Source organism: Theropithecus gelada, chromosome 2 (genome assembly GCF_003255815.1).
Source record: "Theropithecus gelada isolate Dixy chromosome 2, Tgel_1.0, whole genome shotgun sequence".
Taxonomy (NCBI): Eukaryota; Metazoa; Chordata; class Mammalia; order Primates; family Cercopithecidae; genus Theropithecus; species Theropithecus gelada.
The window spans coordinates 189,688,261-189,708,305 of record NC_037669.1 but is presented as its reverse complement, the minus strand read 5'-3'; the positions used below and the strand labels follow the sequence as shown (position 1 = coordinate 189,708,305).

Genomic DNA, 20,045 nt, shown 5'->3' with positions numbered 1-20,045 from the left:
AAAACACACATGATTTTTATAGCCTCCTGCTACCTGAAAGGGAGGGACAGGGATAATCCAGGAGGTGAAGGGACTTGTTCACACTCACCCAGTAACAGTGGCCATAGGCCTTAGCCCCAGGTTTTCTGATTCCAAGTCAAGTACTACACACTGTCCCATTGAGCACAACCTCAAAGTGACTCATGAATTTCCCTGCAGCAGTAGGATTTGGGGAAGGGCTTTGGCAGGATTGAAAGAAGGAGCATCTATTGCTATCTCCACATCATTCTGTTGAGCTGCACTGAAGTTCATTATTTCACTGAATTAAAGACTTAGGTAAACGAACACAGGCTTTGGAAAATTGTAAGAAAGCAAGTGTTTGCAGGAGTAGAATAAGATGTTTTTCTGCATCTATCGTGGCCCCAAATTATGCTACACAAAGAAAGCTTACCTTTCCTAAGCCAAGAAACCCTCCTGCTTCAGTCCCTTTCTAACAAGTTTGGTGCAGGCATGAGTGCAAACCTTGGTACTCAACTGTATTTACATTGAACTGTCTGTGCATACTGTATTGCTGAGCTCCACGGGTGGCTGCTAGAAATAGCACTGGGAGTATCTGGCCCACAGTGCTTTCTTTGCCTTCAGTTATGACAGAGCCAAGCTCAAGAGGCACCTGAGTTAATACCCTCATTACTCATCTCTAGAGGAAATCCAGCCACAGCAAACACAAGGACACACAGCAACAGATGCTGAATAATAACAATATGCAAATTCATCTTGGAAACTGATCCTGATACTGCTGAACAGGGACAGAAGAAACTAAAGGGGGCCTAATGAAAATCAGGCAACGAGCTTTGCAGTCATGGCAAGCACTGCAGCGTTTGCCTTCTCCTAGCTAGTTGGTTGCCATAGAAACCCGTGTTTGTAGATTTTCCGAGTACATTAACTCAAAGAGGAGGCTAACACTATTCCACTCCAGTGTTGTCGGGAGAAGTAGAATAATTTGGTTCTAATAAATACATATTTGATAAGGACCTACTATGTGATAGGCTCTAGAGGAATCCACAGATGCATAATATACATGGTGCCTTTCTTCTCTCTACTGCCCGACTCACGAGGGAGGCCTGACAAGACAGCGGTTAGCTGTAATGGAATGTGATCAGTACACTCACACAGGTGGAGAGAGCAGAACAATGAATTCTTCCTGAGGATTGTAGGGACTTGCGGAGTGGAGGTGACATTTGAGTAGGCCTTTATGTGAAGGATTAGAAAGTTTGTTAGTAGAGAACTGGAGTGGACATTCTAGGGACTGGCTTGAGCAGAGGCATGGAAGTATGACAGGTTACAGAGAATGCTAAGTCTAATAAACCAGCCCAGCTCTACAGCATAATGATTTGGGAATTATAGTCAAGTATTATTAACTCATACTCCACTACTTCCAAATGTGTTGATTATCATCCTCTCATACTGAGCTGAATTTATCATGGCATTATCTAAATGAGTTTGCAAAGCAAAAAAAAAAAAAAAAATTAAAATCTAGAAGAAGGATTTTCATCTTCTTAAAGGAAAAAATGCTGTTTTTAAGCACTAGAAGAACATATTCATCAACAGAAAAGGCTTTAGAGTCAGATGAACCTAGGTTTGATTTACTTAGTAAGTAAATGATGGTGAGAAAATTACTTTAATATTTTCTACCCCGTATTTTGGTTTTTACATGTATGTTGGAGATAACATTTTCATCACAGAATTATTTTGAGAATTAAAAAAATACTGTTGTTCAAGTGCCTACAACAATGCCTGGCACATAATAACTGCTTAATGTTTTAAACTATTTAAAAATAATAAAGATTTGAGCCATTTTATATACCATGTATATTTCTTCTATGTTGCCTTGTAGGTTTTAAATAAATCTCTGACATGCAAAATAAATCAATGTCATATCATTTTAGAGCTTGAAGGTATAACTTGAAAGTGATCCAATTCAATGTTGTCTGCTTACAGAGAAAAAGACTACATTCTAAGGCACAATTTCTTATATACGCACGTTACCTGACTGGTTAGGGGGTATGCCTGACCTACAACTCAGAAATCCTGACTGACCCCAGTGTTCTTTGCCCACAGAACCACAGCTGACTTCCCCACTATTACGCATCATTAAAATGCATGCCCCAACCGTTAGGCCTCAGGAAGTCACCTTGGAGCAATGAATGTGCACCAAACAGTACTATTGCTTCCTCCACTCAATCGGTCCAGATTACCAAAGTTTAACTTTTCATGCAAAACTGAAGTATATCATAAATTGTTCCATATAAATATTAACACTGGATTCATTGTTTTCTCAAGGGGAAAGTTGTATAATTACGTGTAATGCTTGTCTTAGCCTAGTGACATTTATAACAGTAAATATCACCAACAGAACAGATCAAAATAATGTAACAGCTAAAAGAAAAAAGTTTTATATGTGAATTAGGCTAAAGTGAATTAAGAATTGCTGACAGCATTCAAACTCGCTTCTAGTTCGAGGCATCCAAGCCACCGACATCCAAACAGGAAGAGGCAGTACCTTCCAGGGCTGGCCCAGCACAGAACTTTCTCTCTCTGATGTTGCCCCAGCAGTCAGTCTGGGGAACTGTATGGATGAAATCATCTCTCACCTCTGCCTTTCTGTCCCCTGTGTTATCCTATAAGATGCTTTCTCCACTTCTCCAGGCTCTTTCCATTTTCTCCACTTTTCACAGAGTCCTAACTCGATAAACTATCTCAAGCAAGTCTTTCCAGTTAACGTGCTCTCACAACTGTTTTTCCAACAAGTTTCTTATGAATCACTAACATTCATGAGCTCTTAGCATAGTGTTGAGTACTACACCGAGGGCTCTATAAGAATAAAATCACTTAAAACTTAACCCTGTTATATTCTGTTACAATCTCCCCTTTCTGATGAGCAAAAAGGAGTTAAACAGGCTAAATAACTCATAAGCAATAGCACAAGATTCACAACTGAACAGCATAACTGCCATCTGCTGACTTAACCAATATGAAAATCCACAGTTCATAAAGGAGAGGGTGGCTGTCCCACATGCAATCAAAACACAACCTACACATTCACAGACACTTTCAAGCAGAAAGCCACTTACAGAGAACATTTAGCTCTGTTGTTTTACAGACAGGGAGACAGAGGCATAGAGAGGGAAGTAACCTGCTCACAGTCTCATTCTTCATCATTCTTCATCATTCTGATTGTGCATCTTCAAGAAATGTAGCTTTGGTTTGTTAAAGTGAACTAAATATGGCCTGAGAAGGACTCCGTACTTCTATATTTGACTCCTTGTGGGCCAACCTTAACCTAACTTAATAGTTAGACAAGATTGAAAACCTGACTTAGGAGTATGCGTCTGTAACAATACCTGAGTCTTGGCCAATCTTCAGCGACTCCTACAGCAGCCATACTTCCACCACTCATACACTGCTGAGGGCTCAAACTGTTCAAATGAGGCAAACGCCAACCTGTAACCAGTCCAGTTGTTTCTATACCTCACTTCTGATTTCTGTAGTCATTTCCCTTCTTTGTTCTACAAATTTATTCTGACCATCAGGCATCCCTGGAGTCTCTCTGAATCTGCTGTGGTTCTGGCGGCTGCCTGATTTATGAATTACCTTTTTTTTTCTTCCTCAATTAAACTCCTGTTAAGTTTAATTTGCGTAAAGTTTCTTTTAACAGGTTCCTTGGCTTAGGTCCTTGAGGCAGTGGCTGTGCATTATTTTTTTGGGGGAGTGAGATAGCATTAAACTAATGAGCATATTTGCTGCTGCACGTAGCAGGTCAGATGAGGTAGGGGTTGGAGCAGGGAAGCTGAAGCATCAAAAGAAGTTGAGTCCTTTGCCCAGAGTCACTTTAGCTGTGACAGCTGGCCTGGTATTTACTGTGTTGAGAACATGTGGTTTTCAGAATATGAACTATCTAATATTCAAATGTTAACTTTTACTTGGTAGCAATCAGTTAAGCTGCATAAGCTCGTGGAGGACCACAACAAAGTCCAGGTTACAATCATTGTAAAAGACAGAGGTAAGTGACGCGTTAGGCCATCTTCAGCATCTTAATATTTCACGGGGGAATTGGTCTCATTTGTCCTTAATTATTAGCCAAGGAGAAAAAGTCTTTTCTGACTGAACCCAGAACTGGGATGAGGGTGAGGCAAAGGCGGCCTCTAAGATAGAAAATTTAACGAGGCAAGATCATGCCAGTGCTGACCCCACAGCTGCAGGGCCCTGAGAACAAGTGCCTCATTAAATTTTGTACACTAGACATCTTGCTTGCCTTATCCTCACCCAAGTCTTTATTCAGTCATTCTTACCCAATGTCTGGGTTCCTTCAATTTCCCTCTCCCCTTCATATGTCACTCATTTGAATAACACTGGGTAAACCTTCTTAGGTTCCTTTATTTCCCAATCTAACTATCCCAAACAGACCCTGCATCACACAATTTGAACTGCCATCTGGAACCTAGGCCTGAATGGGGCTTTTAGATAGCTGTCTGGACACTTGGCATCTGCTGTGAGCTAGCCAGAGGTGGCGTGGCTGTGGCTTTTTGTAAGGAGCGAGGAGCTGCACCCTGGGACAGCAGAAGTTATTTGGGCAATTTACATAAGGCCTCAATCCAAGAAGACCAAGTGCACCACAGGAATCAGAAACCCAGATGACAGCAAACAGCAGGAAGCTGCACTTCTGCTTTGCCCAGTGTCCTTGTGTATCTGCTGTGGGCAAAGCACACCAGGTACTAGGATCAAGATGGGATCTTGTTGCTTAGCTAATCCTTTTCTGAGTCCCAGGAACCAATTTCCTAATCCTGATTCTTTTGGAATTTTCAATTAACTAAAAAGGGGCTTCAACAGTTGAACAGGTAGGGTAGCTCTTGGCCAACAGGTCGATAAGGTTTCTTAGTTGCCTTCATTCTTAAGTAAAAACAGGAAAAGGTCAGCTATTCATGGAGACTTTGCTTTGGTGTAGGTTTGGAGGAGCTGGAATCCCGTCTCTTGGTTCCCGGAGACATTCTTATTCTTCCAGGAAAATTTTCATTGCCATGTGATGCTGTTTTGATTGATGGAAGCTGCGTGGTGAATGAAGGCATGCTTACAGGTAGGCAGTTGTCATGGAGCTTCCTCTTCTCTGTCTGATATCGAATCAGATCAACATATCCTTACCTACCTTATACCAGACCCTTGCTAAGATATTCAGAGATAGATGAGGGAGACACAGCCAGCTTTTGCATTTATATGGGGACACACACACGCGATATACACAAACAGGAAATGTTTAACAATATAAGAATTAAGTCACAGTAAATGTGAAACAAAAACAAATGTTTACTATGACATGTGATTAATTGACCAATGAGTGGGGTGAATAGGGTGCTTTGGGTTCAGAAGAGGATGAGAGCACCACACAGTTTGAAACACAATCTCTTCATAAATGTGAGAATGGTTTATACACATGTACAAAAGAGACACAACCTTGAAAACCATGACTCCCACAGTTGGAAGGGCATAGAGGTTTTATCCAACCCTGCACTCTATAGATAGAAAACTACTGAGGCCAAGGTTTCACTGGAAAGGAGTCTGAGTTGAACCTTCGGGCAAAGACAATCTCACATTTCTGTTCTTTAGATCTACATTCCTGTTGATCTCACTGAGCAGACACTAATCTTCTAGTTATAGTTCAGGCAGTCCTAGTTCTCATCTGTACTTTGTTAAGTCTACTTGAATTTGTGTAATTAGTAAGACACTACTTATAAAATATTCTTTAGGCAAAAAATTAAAATACACAGCACATTGTAATGAGAGAAGAGACTATACAGCAACACAAAAACACAAACTATTTGTCTTTCACGCTTACAGACTGTTCAGTTTTTCCGTTTCCAAATGGTATAAAGATAGGGAAAATGTTTTAACATGACTTAAATGTAGTAAGAGTTCATTATCTATCCCTAAATTGTTCAACACAAGCAGCTTTTACATTAAAATTGGTCTGCTTAACTCAAAATTGAGATAAGAAAATGTAGTAAACATCAATATGTTCAGAATAATTACAAAATACTCCTTTAATGTGTTGAAATGTGTCCTATAATGATAGTGATGAGGATTTGCATACTGATCATATCTTTTACCCAGAATGTTGCCATAGTATCCAACCTATAAACCTCAAGCCCAAGGAAAACTGTCCTTCTCACGCAAACACAGCAGCTGCCTCACACCTCCCAGCGGCCTGACAATGAAGAATGGCTTCTCTCATTGGTAACAGAGAGTGTGGCAGTGAGCAAACATGGGGAGGAAACACAGAAAGTCTCGTTGCCCTTGGGCTGCCCTCTCTGCTCTCACTGTCAGGGGTGCACAGAACTTGCCTTGATTCCCAGGAAAACTCAGAGAGTTCCAGAGAAATAGAAATGACAAACAACGCTGCCTTTCAACAAATGTGCAAAATGGACCCAAAATGGCCTTAAATGACAAGTGGCTTCTTCTAGTTTCCCTTTTTGGAAAAATGAAGTCATCAGCACTAATATCTGTGTAACTTAAGTACTGATAGAGGCCAGTTGCAGAGACAGACACATGAAGCAAAAATACATTATTTCTTTTTTGTTAACTTATTCAGAAAGATCTAAATCCCAGTATGGTCTAAATACTTTACTGCACAGCCTACATAGATCCTCCCACTCATGTACATATTTGTGGAAAGGATCTTGATTAAACAATCAGAGGATTAAGGTAAGATTCCTGAAACTGAAAATGTATTCCTAGGGAATTTGTCCACAAATATGACTCAGGTATTTCTTCCCTATGTACGAAATGGTCCCTTGCATAGATAGAAGTCTTTATTTATGTAAGAATAAAAATATCATTCCTAGCATCTCTATAGCAACTTACATTTTATAAATAACTTTTATATCTCACTTCATCATGACATGAAACAAATTAGACTAGGAGCTGTTAGGATACCACAAATGAGGAGAGTGAGGTAAAAAGACCAGAGATATGCAGCTAGCAAGTGGAAGGATCAGAACTGGAGGTGGCATTTGCTCCCAAATGTAAAGGACCGTAGGCATGAGAAGGATAATTCTAAGCTGGACGAAGCTGCTTCACCTTCCTGCCTCATCACCTTTTCCTCTCTACTTGGTTTTCCCATCAATAGTACTCCCGTTTTGGTAAGATCTTCTCCTCCTGGTCTCCTTAGCCTTATGCTATTGTCATAAATTCAGCTGTGCAAGAAGTTTACCTTTATTTTATAACTACACTTAATTTTTATGTTGGCTCCAAATTTTGCCATCCTTAAAAGTGTCCAGTGTGAATATCTAATATGAGTCAGACAGTTGTCCCCATCAGTTAGGTGGTCTTCCTCACCCTTGTCTGACTGTCCTAAGATGTGCAAGACATCAGGGAGAGGGGTCCGATTGAGGGCAGCTCTTCTTCCTGCTGCTCCCACTCCACTCTGAGCTGTCTGAGGCCTATTTACCTGGACAGGGAGGCAGATCCTGGTGCCATTTGCGCTGTTTCCATAACCTTATCGCATGTTCCCATGTTCTACTGTGGTGCACACCTCTTCTCTCAGGGACACACAACGTCTGAGTCCCTTTGGATTCTCTTCCAACTCCCAGGACAAGGACTTTGGTTTAGCTAGAAATGCAGTAGAGGAAAGGTGTGGTGAGCAGAAAAACTTTGTTCTTAATCTCAGGTAGTCTCTACAATCCATGATCAAACTCATGAAGGACTTAAAAAACTCAAAAGCCAGTGATCAACTTCCCCGTCCTTTTGTTCTGCCATCTTTCCTGAAACAATGATCACCTTCAAAATCTAGCTCCTCTCAAATGGGAAGAGTCTGGAGACAACAGGGAATCTCATTGGGAGGGGTGTTTATTAATATTTAGAAATTATCTCTTAGCACTATAGCTTTTTTTCTTAGCTCTCATGTGTATTAGGCATTGTGCTAACATTTTACATATACGATTTCATTCAATCGGCAACTCTATTAGAATGGGCAAATCTGAGGCCCAGAAAGGGTAAGTAATTTACCTAAGGTCACACAGCTTAAAAGTGGCACAGCTAAGATTTGGATTTGTTTGTGAATTCGCTCATTCTACAGATATTTATTAGCCCCTACTATGTAGCAGGAACTCTACAGGTGACATAGAGGTGAACAAGGCAGATAAGATTTCTGCCCTCATGGAGCTGATATTCTAGTAACGGAGACAGAAAACATGAAAGTATACAAATGACACGGAATTTTCAACAGTTATAAGTTATATGAAGAAAATAGAAGATATCTATTGTCTTAATAAATAAATTTAATGCCTTAAATACAGGCGTTTTGTCCCCAGAACCTATGCTTGTAATCAGTGTTTCCTCATTCTCTTAGGGATAATTATGGCGAAGAGGGGTGGCATGCACTCTGACACAATCCCCTTCCCTCTTCTTCTCTTCATTAAGTTGCTGATTGATTTGAGATGTATGTGGGGGAAGCGTGCAGTGACCTGAGTTGGACATGCAGGGATTTCCCTATGTGATGATCTCACGTTGATATTCTGTCAGACAAGCTGATCATCAGTTAAGGTCCAATCTTTTTCTCTCTTCCTTTGATCCTTTCTTCTTCTCTTTTTATCATCCTCCTTCTCCCTTTTCTCTTACTTATTTGTTCATCCATTTATTCAATAAAAGCTCAGAAATGCCTACTATGGTAAGCACCGTGTTGCGTATTGGTGTCACTAAGTTAAATGAGAAATGGTCTCTGGTCTCAAAACATTTACAGTCTAATGGTTCTAGAGCTATAAATTAAAAGGACTTGGAATTTCAAACACTGTCACCATGAGGAGGCATCTTGATCCTTGTGGACAAGGGAGAGAACTTGCACTTGACAGACCAGGGAGCCAACTGTACAGTTGATGATGAGCGATGATAGTTCTTCCCTCTAAAACTCTCTTCGGCTGCCTTGCACCCCACATCTTTTGCAGCTGAATCATCCTTTCTTGGGCTCCCCAGAAAGGCCAAAACATGAGACTTCTTATTAACATGCAAATAGCATAAAAGAGACTTGAAAACCATCTCTCTATAAAATCATCTGACTATTATCTCTGGAGCAAATTATCTGCAAATGACTTCCATTTCTGATTGATCAATACATGACTGCCTCCAGTTTCACTGGTTTTGTGTGCAGAAAACGGTTTACTGATGTTAGCCTAAGTATATATTTGAATTAATATTCTGTGATTCAAAAGCCAAAAAAAGGAAATGATCTGTAAGTATTTGCCTATTACAAAGGCTGCTTTCAAAATAATATAATACCATAATTTGGAGATTTGTCAAAACATTCTAACCCTTCTATGAAGCCATTTAGAATACAATCGGTAAATCTACACAATGGATGAATATCATAATTGTTTTAAAGAAAATGGTTTAGGGAACAACACTTGGCTAAAATAATTTTTTGAAAAATATTCAAGATTGCTAGTAACAATTTTATAGCTTCTTGCACCTTAGCATGTAAAAAATACATCATGGCAGAAAACGAATTTTGAAAAACCAATCATAGACAAACTTGGGTGTTTTTATTTAATTAATCTGTGCATTTGAAAAAACTATGTATTTTGAACCTATTACATATCACTAGGAAAATGAAGAGTATACCAGTTTATATCTGTCAAAGTTCTTGTTCCTAGTTATTACCTAGAAAGAGAGACAAGACCTAAATTTGTGTAACTATGATTGATATAATACTATTTCCAAATTAGAAATATGACAAGTTATCTTGCTAATTGAACATTTAGTAAAAGACTGATGGAATTTTAAATTCATTCTAATATTAAATCTGGGAGCCAAAAAGTATTATGAACATTTTTATTTTGTCTCTGAAATGTATCCTTTTTGAACTCTGAGCTCATTTCTTTGTACCTTAAATATTCTGTCTTATAGCCACCAGGGAAAGGAAAAAAAAAATTGCTACCTGCCAAGAATGGGGGTCAATGAAAGGAAATGCAAGTGGCCTAGTTGAGCTGGAATTTGTGTAGGGGAATGACAGGCAATGATGTTTGAATCGTGGTAGGCTCTGACAATTTAGCAGGACAGTTTAGGCTTTCTTCAGTAATGGCAATGGAAAAGCCTAAGGATTTTGGGCAAAAGAATGGGATAATAAAAGTGGGGCTTGGATGGGCTCCATCGGAAAATGATGTGGAATAACTACTATTTTCTCACCTTGCTCTATGAGCTTATGAGGGCAAGATTTCTGTCTCTCTTGTTGTTCTTCATTATTCCTAGCACCTAGCACAGTTCCTGAAACGGAATAAGCACCTAAAAATAGTTGAATGAATGACTGAACCAATGAAGAAATGAGTGAATGGAAAGCAAATAGTAATTACTGTTCGCGTGCTGGAAAGCTCCTTCATTGCCTAAAGTAGCGCTGGGCTGAATGAATTCTTGGGAGAATGATTAACTATTAATTCAGCTAAAATAAGCTGCCTTTAAAATTGTGACAACAAACCATGCAGGCCAGGTAGAGGATAGTAGGCAGATCTAATCTAAATATTTGCGATAGAATCAAGTCTACCATTGTTTGTACCACCAGCATCTCTATGAACAGTCATCTGACTCATGGGATGGGCATTAAGACCGGATTAGTTGTAGTTTGTATCATTTCTTGAAACCGGCATGCACCAGTTCTAACTAACTACCCGAGCTTTCATAGATTCAACAAAATACAATCCTCTGTAGGAGAAAGTATACCTGTTACAAAGACACCGTTGCCCCAGATGGAGAACACCATGCCTTGGAAATGTCACAGTTTGGAGGATTATCGGAAACACGTCCTCTTCTGTGGAACAGAAGTTATCCAGGTCAAGCCCTCTGGGCAGGGGCCTGTAAGAGCAGTCGTTTTGCAAACAGGTTAGTGGATTTCACTTTCGTACGCTTAATTCATGCTTGAATATGGGGAGAGTTGGATTAGGGAAATTCAGTTTAGGATTATGGAGTTTGCCACATTCTGGTAGGTAACAACATGCTTTTTTCTAAACTGACCCTTATTATTGTAAAGTGTCACTATTTTTAATTAAATGGTTTATTGTTAAAATCCTTCTATGTAATGAAGGGTATGTGTAGGTGAAGTAAAATTTGTCAAAGGTAAAACTATGCTCTTCTTTTTGCTTGCGACCACATGCTGCTTCTGTCTCCCTTGACACCTCCTCTGAGTGATTACCAAAAAACAATTTCAGCCACTATGACTGAGGATTTTTTTCCTTTCACAGAGTTGCTTGCTAGGCCATAGGTCAAACTCACTAGTATAGAACTCCACCTGGGTGCCCTATAGACAAATTAAATGAATCTGAAAGTATTCATCCTCCTGTATTGACTTTCTCTGTTAATATCATCACCATCATGCTGATCTCTTAATAGCATCTCTAACTCCTCTCGTTTCCCGTACCAAATGTGGCACCAAATCTGGATGATTCTGCAAACGCTTCCTGAGTCCCAGTCTTTTACATGACATGACACAATGAAGGCCTCCTATGACCGGGTCCCAGCTCTCTGTTCTAACCTCTGACCTGTGTTTCTGCCACCTGACTTATTCACAGATGCAAAATACACTTTACACTGCGATATCTGTATGCTTTAGTTTAGTTTATGAGTAGTTGTTCTAGCTGATTTTTTTAAATTAAAAATATCAAGTTTTTAAAAATGTTCAAACTAGTTAGCAGGCACTAGATACTAGGGCATCGCTCAGCCTGTGGCCTATATGGAAGCTCATGGTTACAAATCATGAAAATCACCTGAATACTTATAAAATGATTAGGTAACAGGTTAGAGGAAACTCTACTCTTCCTCAAAGACAGTAAAGCTATTTTTAGGAGACCAAGTGTCCATCAAGCAGCCTTACTTGATCTATGACTATCTTTACATAGGTTACAATACAGCCAAAGGGGACTTAGTGAGATCCATCCTGTACCCCCGGCCTCTGAACTTCAAACTATACAGCGATGCCTTCAAGTTCATGGTGTTCCTGGCCTGCCTTGGTGTCATGGGTTTTTTCTATGCCCTAGGGGTATATACGTACCATGGAGTAAGTACTGGGGGTGAGGCTTTTCAATAGTATAGCTTCTGCAAAGAGCTTGACCTAACTCAGAGGGCTGGATTAGGTTACATCTTGATCCTATCATTCCATGAATCATTACTGTCCAAAAGAGCTTCTTAGACAGCAGATTTTGCGTAGTTTGGCCCCAGTGTTTAGGTAATACCTGAAACACTACGCAATCAGTGGGTTTCTCATGTGTTCTGGTTAGGGTCTGAAATGAAATGAAATTTCCACTTTTACGGGCTGGTACCGCATGAGATACCGACCTCCCTTTAAGCTACAGGCTGTCAGGTTTCATTTGGATGCCCCTCATCATAGCTTGGTGGCTAGGGAGGGAACGGTTGTCACTAAAGACCTCTGAGGTCCTTTCTGGTCCTGAGAGTCTGATGTTGCTGTGAACCACGCAGTCTCTATGTAAGAAAGTCTGGGATCATAATAGTGTGAGCTGGTGGGGAGGAAGAGAACATTGTGAATAAAACATCCAAACAGGTGAAAAACTGTGTGAGTGGCTTAATTACAATGTCCAAATTGGTGGCATCAATGCGTGCGTGTGTGTGTGTGTGTGAGAGAGAGAGAGAGAGGTGGGAAGTGAATATTGGTGGGCAAAGACATAGTTACAAGAATTTCAGGGCAATGTTCATGCCAAAACTTAACTGCTGAGTAGTTATTTCAACCTGAAATCGCTCCCAGAGAGCATTTCTGGGTCAAGAGAGGCCCACAATGGGGCTTAGGAAGAGCTAGGCAGAATGTCAAGGTCAGTGGGGCTGGAATTTGAGGGAGTATGCCAATTTAATCTGGGGAGCTGCAGCACTGGGCAGAAAAGCAGGACAAAACCTCATGGAAGCCCTGGCAGTGTTTAAGAAGGAGGTTTCCTGGGAAGAGCTTAACATCCAATACACACTGAGGCAACAAGACTAAAAATCCCAGACCCCACCTTCTTATGGGTCAGAGCCTGTGGCTCTGTTGGCTGCCTCTATCTGCACTGGTTCAGGGTTAGACAAGGCTGAGTCCTTGGGTCAAAACTCTTCTGTGTCTGTGGTTGGGAAAAGGAGGGAGTAATGAATGTTGTGATAAATTGATATTGGGCAAAAGATGTCCCCAGCAGACATTGCTACTGAACTTGAATCCCATGTTTCCAATAATTAAAAAAGTATTTATGGCTAAAATGATGGTTAATTGAACAAAAACATAGGTAATGTTCTAGAGGGTAGAATCATTAATATCTAGAGCATGTGAGGAAAACGAAACAGTCAATCAACCCTGTGATTTGACCTTATCCCTGACCTTAAATGTGTGAGCCTCCTCTGCAGACCTGCTATATTAGTCTATTTTCACGCTGCTAATAAAGACACACCTGAGACTGGGTAATTTATAAAGAGGTTTAATGGACTCAGAGTTCCACATGGCTGGGGAGGTCTCACAGTCATGGTTGGAAGGCAAAGGAGAAGCAGAATATGTCGTCCATGGTACCAGGCAAGAGAGCTTGTGCAGGGGAACTCCCATTTACAAACCGTCAGATTTCATGAGACTTATTCAGAATCACAAGCTCATTATGGGGGAAACCACCCCCATGATTCAGTTACCTCCCACTGGGTCCCTCTCACGACAGGTGGGAATGAAGGGAGCTACAATTCAAGATGAGGTTTGGGTCGGGACACAGCCAAACCATATCACCAGCCAGGGATCCTGAGTTCACAAAATTGACTTGATAATAAAACACGTTGGTCATGGGTTTGTACCCTGGAGTCAGACAGAATAGGATTCAGATTTTTGTCGTTTACCTAGTATGTGGCCTTAGGAAAATTATTTAATTGCTAAAACCTCAGTTTCCTTACCTGACAGATGGAGAAAATAATAGCATTTACGTCATAAGGTTGTTATAGAGAGCAACTAAATAATATATGTAGCCTAATACAGTTCCTGCTCCAGAATTAGTATCCAGTGAGAGCAAGCTAATTTTATATTGGCTTCTCTGTAGTTAATAATATATGCTGAGATCTTGGCATGATCTTGGTCCTAGTTTTTAATTATACTGCCATCCATTCAATCTATGTACTGAGCACCTCCTCTGTGCTAAATCTCGCGCTAGGCTCTGTATCTAGAGATCAATAAGGTCGATTCAAAGATGAATAAGCCATAGCTGCTCCACCCAAGGAGTTTGTAGGCTAGTGGGGCAGAGAGATTCATAAGCCAACAGTCAGGCTTGGGCAGAGGGAATGCTAAGTAGAGGGAAACAGAGCCAGGACAGGGGATGGTGGACTGGGAGTAGGGATCAAAGGTCTCCTTTGCTCTGCAGTAGGAGACAATGTGCTCGTCCCTTTGGCACAGCCAAGAGAATACTCAGCCTCACCAAGAGAGCCAACTCACTGTTAATATTCAGAGCATGTCTCTAGAGCTCCCACGGTGTTGTAGGAGCAAGGTGCTAGGAAGGGTGCCAGTCTCCTGTGCTGTGTTATCCTGTATGAAAATGTCTCTCCTCTCCCAGGTCCCTCCAAAAGATACTGCGACCATGGCCCTGATCCTCCTCACCACGACTGTCCCTCCAGTGCTGCCAGCTGCCCTGACCATAGGCAACGTGTATGCTCAGAAGAGACTGAAGAAAAAGAAAATCTTCTGTATCTCCCCACAGAGAATCAACATGTGTGGGCAAATAAACCTCGTGTGCTTTGACAAAGTATGATCCAGACTTCCTAGGTTTAACATTAATGATTTCAAGGCACGGTGGAGCTGTGAAGAACCTCAGAAAATGTCTAGTCCAGTGTTCCCATTTTACAGATGGGAATGTTGAGGCCAGAGAAGGTCACAGAGTGAGCTAGTGCAAGGTCTCATTCTAGGAGCCTGCTCTGCTGACTCTTAAAGTTAGCAGCTTAGCCATCACATTATGGTTTTTTTTCTTTGTGACACTTAATAATTTGTGTGCCTGGTTTGTGGTTTTTTAAAACCATCTCTTACTATAGTCACTTTTTAGACTGACTGACTTTTTCAGGCAAAAACATATGAGGAACGTTTCTGTTTCCTGGAATGTTTTGTCCAGAAGGGAAGTGAACGTTTCCTCTCTCCTCCTCTGCTTCTTTTAAGGCAAAGAAGGAAGGAAACAAGGACCCTGTCTTGCCCCTTTGCTCCTCCAGGGCTTGTGACTCCAGGCGAGGTTGTCTCTGTGCTTAGGGACCTGGAAAGGTGGCAGAGGAGGAGCATGTGCCACATGGGGAAGACCGCGGCTGCCACGCAGGTCCCGATCCCCCCATGACGTGAGTCTCCTATGGGGAACCTGGAGGATTTCAGCATTAGCTGCCTGCTGTTTGGATCCTGCCCTCAGCTTGGACAGGCCAGTTTCACTGCTGGAAAGCGGTGGGCCTGGCTGTGGTCCCTCTTGTCTTCAGTTCATGTGCATTTGAATAATTGATTAGGGTTTTTGCCATTTTTTGGCAGAGAGCCACTGCTGTGTACCGTGCTGGTAGAAAGTCCCATAATGAGTCATTCCTAGCCCTTGAGAAGCTTCTAGTCTAGCTGAGAAAGCAGGAAAATGGGAGTGTAGACGGCGATCATGCTGTGAGATGTGTGTTTAACAGAGGTCTGAGGAAAGCATGGGGCACAGTTACCTGCCACAGTTGGAGGCCACCTTTGAGCTGCAGCCTCGGTTGTTAGACAGAATAATCCCCGGGCTCAGAGCTGAGCAGCTGAGAAGCACAGGGGTTCAAGGGGCCCACCGCATGTGGGGAGCCGAGGACTGTGGGGTGTGGCTAGAATATGGGCTGGTAGGTAGAAAATGAAGCTGGGCTGAGGGCAATTGTTAAGGGTCTCATACGCCACGCTAAGGAGTAGGTCCTTGTCTTGAAGTAGAATAGGAGCCTTTGTTTTTTAAGAAGACTGGTGACATTTCTATAGGTGTTTTCTATCCCACCAGGGGCAACTGGTGAGATGGGATGGAAGGGAGATGAGATGAAGAAAGAGGCCATCTGGGAACAACAGAAGAGATCATTGCTTGTCCCAGACAAAGAGGACAAGAATGGAGAGTAGAGGCCAATGGGAGTGACTCCAATGAGTAGACTCGACCAGGCTTGGTCCCCAGGTGAAAGGGGTATATCTCTTAGGTTACGTCAGTTCTCTTTCTGTTTGTATTTTGTTTGGCAAAGAAAGTTCTCGATCACCACCAGTCAAGAACCAACAAGGTTTACTTCATTTTAGATTCAGGGCCAAATAACACTCCCTTGGAAGTTCTCTAATAGGGATTCCTGTTACTTCCTCATGAGCCTCACTGGTGTCTGGAATACAAGAGGGAGACTTATGAAATATGTTCATTACATATTCATCTATTTCTAAAATTAATTTTTCCAGAGGCTGTTCATTTTATTTCCTGTATAAAACCTCTCCCTCCACATCCTCATGTCCTCACCTGCCAGGCTGTCTGTGAAGCTGCTTTTAGGTGTCCTTGGTCAAACGCTGCAGGGCATGATCACACGTGACAGTGCAAAAAGCTCGATTGAAATTTGGCAAAATGAGAAATCTAACCCAGAATTTGGTACTAAGTCTTCGTGTGATTTTTTTTTTTTCTTTTTTTGTGAGAGGGAGTCTTGCTCTGTTGCCAGGCTGGAGTGCAGTGGCGCAATCTTGGCTCACTACAACCGCCACTTCCTGGGTTCAAGCGATTCTCCTGCCTCGGTCTCCCGAGTAGCTGGGACTACAGGTGCCTGCCATGATGCCCAGTTAATTTTTGTATTTTTAGTAGAGATGGGGTTTCACCATGCTGGCCAGGTTGGTCTTGATCTCTTGACCTCGTGATGCGCGCGCCTTGGCCTCCCAAAGTGCTGGAATTACAGGTGTGAACCACCGCATCCAGCCTGTCTCTGTGTTACTTTTTATTATTATTATTATACTTTAAGTTCTAGGGTACATGTGCACAATGTGCAGGTTTGTTACATATGTATACATGTGCCATGTTGGTGTGCTGCACCCATTAACTCATCATTTACATTAGGTATATCTCCTAATGCTATCCCTCCCCCTTCCCCCACCCCACGACAGGCCCCAGTGTGTGATGTTCCCCTTCCTGTGTCCAAGTGATCTCATTGTTCAATTTCCACCTATGAGTGAGAACATGTGGTGTTTGGTTTTCTGTCCTTGCGATAGTTTGCTGAGAATGATGGTTTCCAGATTCATCCATGTCCTTACAAAGGACATGAAGGCATCCTTTTTTATGGCTACATAGTATTCCACAGTGTATATGTGCTGCATTTTCTTAATCCAGTCTATCATTGATGGACATTTGGGTTGGTTCCAAGTCTTTACTATTGTGAATAGTGCCACAATAAACACATACGTGCATATGTCTTTATAGCAGCATGATTTATATTACTTTGGGTATATACCCAGTAATGGAATAGCTGGGTCAAATGGTATTCCTAGTTCTAGATTCTTGAGGAATCGCCACACTGCCTTCCACAATGGTTGAACTAGTTTACAGTCCCACCAACAGTGTTAAAGTGTTCCTATTTCTCCACATCCTTTCCAGCACCTGTTGTTTCCTGACTTTTTAATGATCGCCATTCTAACTGGTATGAGATGGTATCTCATTGTCATTTTGATTTGCATTTCTCTGATAGCCAGTGATGTACATTTTTTCATGTGTCTGTTGGCTGCATAAATGTCTTCTTTTGAGAAGTGTCTGTCCATATCCTTTGCCCACTTTTTGATGGGATTGTTTTTTTCTTCTTGTAAGTTTGTTTGAGTTATTTGTAGATTCTGGATATTAGCCCTTTGTCAGATGAGTAGATTGCAAAAATTTTCTCCCATTCTGTAGGTTGCCTGTTCACTCTGATGGTAGTTTCTTTTGCTGTGCAGAAGCTCTTTAGTTTAATTAGATCCCATTTGTCAATTTTGGCTTTTGTTGCCATTGCTTTTGGTGTTTTAGACATGAAGTGCTTGCCCATGCCTATGTCCTGAATGGTATTGCCTAGGTTTTCTTCTAGGGTTTTTATGGTTTTATGTCTAACATTTAAGTCTTTAATTCATTTTGAATTAATTTTTGTATAAGGTATAAGGAAGGGATCCAGTTTCAGCTTTCTACATATGGCTAGCCAGTTTTCCCAGAACTATTTATTAAATAGGAAATCCTTTCCCCATTTGTTGTTTTTGTCAGGTTTGTCAAAGATCAGATGGTTGTAGATGTGTGGTATTATTTCTGAGGGCTCTGTTCTATTCCATGGGTGTATATCTCTGTTTTGGTACCAGTACCATGCTGTTTTGGTTACTGTAGCCTTGTAGTATAGTTTGAAGTCAGGTAGCATGATGCCTCCACCTTTGTTCTTTTGGCTTAGGATTGTCTTGGCACTGTGGGCACTTTTTTGGTTCCATATGAACTTTAAAGTAGTTTTTTTCCAATTCTGTGAAGAAAGTCATTGGTAGCTTTATGGGGATGGCATTGAATCTATAAATTACCTTCGGCAGTATGGCCATTTTCATGATATTGATTCTTCCTATCCATGATAATGGAGTGTTCTTCCACTTGTTTGTGTCCTCTTTTATTTCGTTGAGTGGTGGTTTGTAGTTCTCCTTGAAGAGGTCCTTCACATCCCTTGTAGATTGGATTCCTAGATATTTTGTTCTCCTTGAAGCAATTGTGAATGGGAGTTCAGTCATGATTTGGCTCTCTGTTTGTCTGTTATTGGTGTATAAGAATGCTTGTGATTTTTGCACATTACTTTTGTATCCTGAGACTTTGCTGAAGTTGCTTATCAGCTTAAGGAGATTTTGGGCTGAGATAATGGGGTTTTCTAAATATACAATCATGTCATCTGCAAACAGAGACAATTTGACTTCCTCTTTTCCTAATTGAATACCCTTTATTTCTTTCTCCTGCCTGATTGCCCTGGCCAGAACTTCCAACACTATGTTGAATAGGAGTGGTGAGAGAGGGCATCCCTGTCTTGTGTCAGTTTTCAAAGGGAATGCTTCCAGTTTTTGCCCATTCAGTATGATATTGGCTGTGGGTTTGTCATAAATAGCTCTTATTATTTTGAAATACGTCCCATCAATACCTAATTTATTAAGATTTTTTAGCATGAAGGGCTGTTGAATTTTGTCAAAGGCCTTTTCTGCATCTATTGAGATAATTATGTGGTTTTTGTCATTGGTTCTGTTTATATGATGGATTATGTTTATTGATTTGCATATGTTAACCAGCCTTGCATCCCAGGGATGAAGCCCACTTGATTATGGTGGATAAGCTTTTTGATATGCTGCTGGATTCGGTTTGCCAGTATTTTATTGAGGATTTTTGCATCAATGTTCATCAGGGATATTGGTCTGAAATTCTCTTTTTTTATTGTGTCTCTGCCAGGCTTTGGTATCATGATGATGCTGGCCTCGTAAAATGAGTTAGGGAAGATTCCCTCTTTTTCTATTGATTGGAATAGTTTCAGAAGGAATGGTAACAGCTCCTTCTTGTACCTCTGATAGAATTCAGCTGTGAATCCATCTGGTCCTGGACTTTTTTTTTATTGCCTCAATTTCAGAGTCTGTTGTTGGTCTCTTCAGGGATTCAAATTCTTCCTGGTTTAGTCTTGGAAGGGTGTATGTGTCCAGGAATTTATCCATTTCTTCTAGATTTTCTAGTTTATTTGCATAGAGGTGTTTATAGTACTCTGATTGTAGTTTGTATTTTCTTCAGGATCAGTGGTGATATCCCCTTTATCATTTTTTATTGTGTCTATTTGAGTCTTCTCTCTTTTCTTCTTTATTAGTCTTGCTAGTGGGCTATCAATTTTGTCAATCTTTTCAAAAAAACAGCTCCTGGATTCATTGATTTTTCGAAGGTTTTTTTGTATCTCTATCTCCTTCAGTTCTGCTCTGATCTTAGTTATTTCTTGCCTTCTGCTAGCTTTTGAATGTGTTTGCTCTTGCTTCTCTAGTTCTTTTAATTGTGATGTTAAGGCGCCAATTTTAGATCGTTCCTGCTTTCTCTTGTGGGCAT

At 41.0% G+C, this 20,045-nt stretch overlaps 1 protein-coding gene across 1 annotated transcript in view; it reads left to right on the top strand.

Moving 5' to 3' along the window:
* Positions 1-20,045, top strand: part of ATP13A5 (ATPase 13A5) — a 116,513-nt gene that overhangs the window by 37,321 nt on the left and 59,147 nt on the right. Inside the window, exons 8-12 of the mRNA XM_025377760.1 lie at positions 3,967-4,039; positions 4,982-5,110; positions 10,723-10,893; positions 11,907-12,064; positions 14,562-14,750. Coding sequence (XP_025233545.1) covers positions 3,967-4,039; positions 4,982-5,110; positions 10,723-10,893; positions 11,907-12,064; positions 14,562-14,750 — 720 coding nt within the window. The remainder of the gene's footprint in view (positions 1-3,966; positions 4,040-4,981; positions 5,111-10,722; positions 10,894-11,906; positions 12,065-14,561; positions 14,751-20,045) is intronic.